The sequence below is a fragment of the Rhizopus microsporus genome (assembly GCF_002708625.1).
Source record: "Rhizopus microsporus ATCC 52813 unplaced genomic scaffold scaffold_6, whole genome shotgun sequence".
NCBI classification, from domain to species: Eukaryota; Fungi; Mucoromycota; class Mucoromycetes; order Mucorales; family Rhizopodaceae; genus Rhizopus; species Rhizopus microsporus.
This window is the reverse complement of record NW_019671921.1, coordinates 954753-961588: the sequence shown is the minus strand read 5'-3', so window position 1 is coordinate 961588 and position 6836 is coordinate 954753. Positions and strand designations below refer to the sequence as shown.

The 6836-nt window shown below is 39.8% G+C and overlaps 1 protein-coding gene across 1 annotated transcript in view; it reads right to left on the bottom strand.

Annotated features, from left to right (window-relative positions):
• Positions 1-4814: 4814 nt before the first annotated feature.
• Positions 4815-6836, bottom strand: part of RHIMIDRAFT_280266 (uncharacterized protein) — a gene marked incomplete at its 5' end in the record, with an annotated part of 3442 nt that continues 1420 nt past the window's right edge. Inside the window, 8 exons of the mRNA XM_023612893.1 lie at positions 4815-5108; positions 5178-5317; positions 5380-5660; positions 5730-5840; positions 5897-6007; positions 6071-6238; positions 6306-6457; positions 6536-6829. Coding sequence (XP_023467424.1) covers positions 4929-5108; positions 5178-5317; positions 5380-5660; positions 5730-5840; positions 5897-6007; positions 6071-6238; positions 6306-6457; positions 6536-6829 — 1437 coding nt within the window. The 3' untranslated portion in view covers positions 4815-4928. The remainder of the gene's footprint in view (positions 5109-5177; positions 5318-5379; positions 5661-5729; positions 5841-5896; positions 6008-6070; positions 6239-6305; positions 6458-6535; positions 6830-6836) is intronic.

The following is a 6836-nucleotide window of genomic DNA, read 5'->3' as shown; positions in this document are numbered from 1 at the left end:
GAAGACCCTCGGTTTTCATTAGAGAAATCGCCGTCGAGAACACGGTTCCCTCCAACAGGGTTTAGATATATACAAGTAAGTGTTTTATTCAAACTCAGTATATATACTAAAAGGGTACGAAATCTAGATATACCTTCACTGTAATGAAAGCTACTCATATAGGGGCGATACAACGTCTCCTCATTTATCGTTGTTGCACTTAAGTTTTAACTTGGATTTTCGAATTGTTATTAAAGATATCAATACCGAAGCCTTAGACATTTTAACTGGAGAACTTGCTCGCGAATCTGTAATAGCACCCCATAAAGTCTATTTCGACTTTCTGAAGTCTGCTTTAACAACCAAGGCTCATTTGAACGCTGCTTTAAAACGCCTGCCATACATCTCGTCATCTGCTATTAAACTTTTTATTTTCCCTTTTGTACAGACTATGGGTCTAGCTTGCAATGTGTATGGTATGAATATTATTGACAAGAAAGTATATACTATGGCGTGTTTGATGAGATAATCATTGTAATAATTCGAATATAATCTTACAGTAGAGCATACATTCTACTTTACATTCCTCTATCGTATGTGAAAAGAGTAAAGGTGCTGACAATATTGATAAATAATCAAACTGACGACATTAATATAAACAGTAGTCATAGATTCTCTACCCAAGTAAACTCTCACTCAAACTTAAATTAATAATATTCAGCTCTTCTTAATAAAGAATCTAATTCGCAAGTCATCGACTTAATAGCCTTTTTCAATAATACTAAAGCTGAATACAACATTAAGAACGGAGGAGTAAAAGCATTGATTGATGTATTTGGCTTAGTTGAGGTAAGTGAGACCAGTTAAAACTTCCCTAGTTACTTTAGAGGGCGTTTACTTAACTTTTTGTTTTGTCTTCTCTTTCTCATCTTTTTCATTCTAATTTGCTAGCCAATGATTAATAATATTGACACAATGATAACAAAATACAGCAAGACAATTAACTCTAAAATGGACAATATAAAGAAAGGGCAGAAAAACGCACCGAGAGAAAAGATTATTAATGTTGACGAATATGTTTCAGCTGTAAAATCATATTCTGATTCTGATCTTACGTTCGAAACAAACGAAAAAGAAGATGAAAATGAAGATAGTGCCGATGAAGAAATATAATTCAAAGTAAAAATGTATATTGGAAAAAAATACAGTACATATATCTCACTAGCCGCTTCCAACTCGCTACTCTCGTTTTTGCACGTCGCCGTGCTGCCGCAGGCTTAAGGGCTTCGCCCTTTGTGATGAGTAAGGGCAAATGTTAATACGACCCTTTAAGCGAATGGCTAAATTTGGATTTTTGTGCGCCTAACAGCATACTCCGATTCCTCTCTGCATGGTTTCATAAAATTATTTATCCATAATAGAGAGCATATATGTTAATAGTATTATTCGTAAAGGTTTATGTGTTGAAAAGAATGGCATAGTCATAAAGCATTCATAATTGTAGGCATAAGTTTGTTTGGTGATCATATGATGTGTTATATAGATGGATATATTAACTAATATTAGTGAAGTAATAACTCTGGGTAGACAACATTGTTGGTTGTATTCGAACCTTCTGGCAGAAGGACTGAGATTCCAGAAAGAGAGGTAACTCTTGAAAGAGCGACATATAGCTGACCATGCATGAACGACGGACGACGCAAGTCAATTCCTGCATTTTTAAGTGATTGCCCTTGTGATTTGTTAATTGTCATAGCAAAGCATAGCCTGACAGGAAATTGCTTTCTTGTTAGAATGAATGGCAAATCACATTCATGCGTTGAGAGTGTAAGCCGAGGTATAAGCTCTAATGGACCATCCGACTTATTGGCCAGGCGAACCTGAAGCATATAGCTGCCAATTCGTACGACAACCAGGCGAATGCCATTGTATAGACCTTTTGCTGGATTAATGTTTCTTAATAACATTACTGGCGCACCAACTTTGAGCTCAAGCTTAGATGGAGGCAAACCGGTTGGGTTTAAACTGTGTAAATATTCTATAGGAACAGTGTGTAAACCATCGGCTTCATTAACATCAGCAGAGTCTGTAGACAGAAGCGTAGCCTTTTCGCCAGCCATCTTATTGAGAACAATGTCGTTGATTCTTCCAACTGTGCCGTTTCTGGTAGTTAATGTGGCCCTTTCACCAAAAAATTGACCATTGTTTATCGACATAGAGTTACTGATTTCTTCATCTTTATAGGCTTTGCTGATAAATTCATCCAGTTGTTTGGTCTGATAGATATAGCCAGGAAACTTAATTGAATCATAAAGTGTATGGTTATATGAAATGTCTGCTATAAATCTTGCAAATGCAATATCATTTTGATTAAAAAGGTTTGTTAAACGCAGATTCTGCGTAAGCCTCAAGAGCCGGAGCCTTGACCATAAAAATGACTGCTTGATTGACGCACTAACAGTATCAGCTCTGTTACCCCTTCTGATCACTGGTGGGATCTGAGCAAAATCACCACCAAGGATAACAGGCTTTCCTCCAAACAAATAGAGCTCATCAGGATCATCGCAGATGTCTTGAAAGGCGCGATGAACAGCTTCAGAGCAATACTTGCGCTGCATTGGCACCTCATCCCAAATGATTACCTTGGCTCGTCTGATCATTTCCGCTAGGTTGCTATCCTTTCGGATGCTGCAAGTGGAGCATTCATCTATGGACAACGGGATCTGGAACAATGAATGTGATGTTTAGCCATCCGGAAGGAGAAGTGCGGCGATCCAAGAGGAGGCAACGTAAAGGGTGATTTCATTTTTACTCTTGTAATAGTTACAGAGAGTGTTGTAAATGAATGTTTTGCCTGTACCGGCAGGGCCTTGTAGGAAGAATTGGCTGTTTCTAGGATCAGACTCAATCTTGCTGGTGATAGTATCAAAGGCGTGCATTTGCTGTTGGTTGAGCTGGCTATGCATTCTGTTGAACTCGATCAGGACTTGTTCAGAGTCAAATATCAGTGCTCTTCTTATGAGATGGTTGGCTTCGATTTGGTTGCCATCACTGCTCTCGAGCAAAGATTGCCAATCACAGAGAGGTTCAGGCAGGTTGAACATCTGGAGGCTTTTCCCGTTCTCTTCGAGCTTTCTCTACAATAGATATAGGCCGTAATCTGCAGCTGGGCCCTCATGCTAGAATGCTTGATTCAGAAGGTGTACTGCGAAATCATCACCTAGTAGGCTTAAAAGCCTATGCGATAGTTCGTCACACATATCATCACGGTAACTGTTCCAGAGTGCTGAAGGGTTGCTTAACTGACCTTGTAACAATGCAGTGACAAAAAGTCTACGCAAATCACCTCCGGTAGCAAACAATCGTGCTTCAGTAAAGTGTCGATCCCATTCTCTGTCGTCTTCGATCAAATGAAGAGCGACGCAAGCTTCTCTAAATGTCGCATATATAACCCCATTGACTGTCCTAATATCCTCAAAAGACTTGGGACCATGTACGCTGGTGAGGAGAAGACAAAAGTAATACCTCTCTCCTGCGATAGGACTGCAGTGGCACATTCTACCAATGGCAAAATGCTGAGGAAATTCTTGGTAAAGGTATGACCTTCCATCTTCATCTCTTGCATTATAGTTAAAAAAGGCCATCAACGTTGTCCTGTTTCTTTCTAAAATCGTTGCAATCTCTGCTGCTGACGCATCTGAAGGAAAGCAGACTGCTTGTTCACCAGGTAAATGAACCTGAAGGCTGATCACCGTGGGATCTTCTTCGTGGGTTTTGAATTGGAAAATATTCCAAACAGCTTCGGTTGGGCCAATATATCTTCCTTGAAGATACTTTTTTATTTCATCTTGGCTATTTTCGATTTCTAAAGTTGTTCTATCCGACCCCTTATAGATGTACTTGTTAACATACTTAATTGCTTGTATGCCAGCGCAAACTTCAACGTTTATATGTACCTTGTACTTTTTGGATAGGTATGGGTTATATGGTACAACCTATCTATTGTCCATAACGAAATCAGAAGCAACTCTTCCAGGCGGCCTTATAGAATAAAAGTAATTGTTCTGTTCCTCAGCAGGCACTCGTCTTCGCCTATATAGAGGGTATCCGTTCTCTGGTATGACAGTTTCATCTTAAAATTCTTCTGGGAATCTCTTAGAGCAGCAGAGCGGCCCTCCTCCACCTGCGCCTTCAACCATACATGGTGAGCGTGAGTTAATATCTCCACATGGGCCATGGAGCATGCATGACGTGATTATCCCAAAGAGCTCTCTGTCTGTATTTTTGTTTGGCAGTTCTGCTGAAATTACTTGATTAATTTCCTCAGCATCAACAAAATTGTCTTCGGGGTCAAGGAAGAGCAGCAAGTGCAGATGAGGCAAGCCTCTCTTTTGATATTCAATGGTGCGTACCAATCCTTTGTAGCGACCAAAAATCTGCTTCTTCTTCAAATCGTTCAAAAGGTGTTTAACTTTGATATTAAATACTCTTGCAATGAGGTCAGGCCTATCAGATGCTGTTTGTCCGGGCAGCAGCTCCTCAGTGATTTCTTTCCATTTGGGGTTGGCCGTGAAGGTAATGAAAAGAGATGGCTTCCCAAAATGCTGAACAATGACCATAGAGTCATAGTATAGCCTACTCATTAAACGGGGACCGCCATGATAGCTGCTGGGAAGAATAAACCTACGTCCCAAGCTTGCAGCGCCCACTTGGTCATCCTGAGTGATGGCGTCTGATAGACCGCTGTAAACATCGGCACAAAGTCTATCCTGATTATTTCGTAACCATTCAAGCTTATTCTGATCTGCGAAGGACAGATGAACGAGTTTGTTTGGCGCCTATCATAGTACATTGCCGATACGACGTATCAAGAAAAAAAAAAAGAGATAGATCGTGGTTCTTTATTTAGCAGAGAGAAAAACCAGTGTCTTGCATTGCTATCGACTCATTTATTGTTCCACTTGAGCCAAAGTGCGCTTTTTCTGTTTCGGTGAAAAAACAGGGGTTGCTATGGGTTGTGATGGTGCAAGAATGGATTCTGAAGTAGATTTCCGCACAATGCCATTCAAGGGAATTTTTTTTTTGTCCACAGCATGACAGATTTTCATGGCCAATGACTCCACATGTTTCTATGTCAGAAAAGAAAAAAGAAAGAAAATGAGTGATGAATATGAGACCAATCAATTAGAAATGAGTACTTTCCAGGAAAAAAGACTGTTCAACGTCTTTTGAAAACCTTTGAGCTGACCAAACGATGTTGGGATTGCCAAACAAGCCATTGATTTTGCCACAAAGATGCCGTTGTCGTTCATTAAAATGTACATATATCCGGTTGTTCCTGTATTAGTCAAAAGTGATATGGGTTAAACAAAGGGATGTGCTGGTACTGTCTTCACTCACCAATCCAATCCATGGCAATAACATGGTCGCAATCTGCCAGCCTTATCAACTTAGCAAGAATTGAGGCATTGGTCCTTAGATTCTTTGATTGCTGCTTTAGAACGAGTGTTGGACTTGCGTGATGTCTTTTCCATTCCGATGAATTCAACTCAATGCGGAAATTTTGAGTTGAAGTCATGATCATCAAGTCGATTTTGCGACCATAGGATGTGACCATATCACTATCGTCGGTCTGATTCAAGATCATGGCATCTTTTGATGATAAAGAGGAGCAGTCGCCACTATCAAGATAAAAATGGTTGTTTTGTTAAATTAGTTCATTCTATTTCTATCTGCACCTTGCCATTTACTCCACAAGGTCCACAGGGGAACGCCAGAATAGGATATCCAAAAGCGATGCCAGCCTTCTGTAAACCGTCATTTCCGAGTCAATCACTTTCCAATTTTCCAAATTTTCGACTCTAATGTAAAAAAGGTACTCATTAGCATCACATCTTGCTAAACCCGATATACTTACACTAAATGGATCATGGCAAGCGCTGTGTATAGTTCGCTTGTTCTTTTGCCTTTTGCCACAAGATCCCTCTGGTTGGTATACACTTTTTCCAAGAGATCATTCACATTATCACTAAAAAAATTGATGGGAGCAATTGTTTTGGATTCACTCACGTCCTCGCTTTATTATATATACCTTGATTCCAATAAGTCTTTCAGCAATCGCCCATTTTCAGCTGAGAGACCAGGATAGGATGGCTGAGGCAAATTATCTAGGCGCAAAAGTTCTTCGTTACCAAGAATATCTTTAAGCACATCAAATGTGGTTGGCGAAATAAGGTTGCAAATAGATGATAAGGATAGCCTAATGTCAATATATACAATAAGTTTCAGTGCCCATTTTTTATTTATTTTATTTATTTTTAACTTACTTGGCTATGATATCGTCTGTAGCATCCCATTTTTGTTTCAACAGTGTCTTGCTTGCAATAGAGGCCAGTTTATCTTTCACATCTGAGCCACCAGATTGGATGATGCTGTTCAACTTGTTGATGTCTTGATCTGAGAGCTGGTTGCCTTGTGCCTAGATTGATATGCCAAAAACAAATAAATAAATAATGATGGTGAGAATGATTGTTCCTATTTTGGAGTCTATCCATACCTGTTTATTGAAAATGGTATGGAGATCCATAGGGTCAGCCTCAACCTCAGAGTCTTTGCCAGCAGTGGCGACAGACGTTGAGGGATCGACAAAGGCTTTAGGGTTTGCAGAAGTAGTAAGGTCGGTATATGTATCAGAGTTAATATAGCTGATAGGATCGGCAGAATAGGTGTTGTTGCTGGTTAAAGAAGAATTGCCCTCGTCGAAGGTGTTGATCATATTCTGAGCCGATGATGAAGCAGCAGCTCCAAGCGTGCGAAGTGATTCAGTGCGATAAATTTGTCTCGTTATTCTCTTTTTT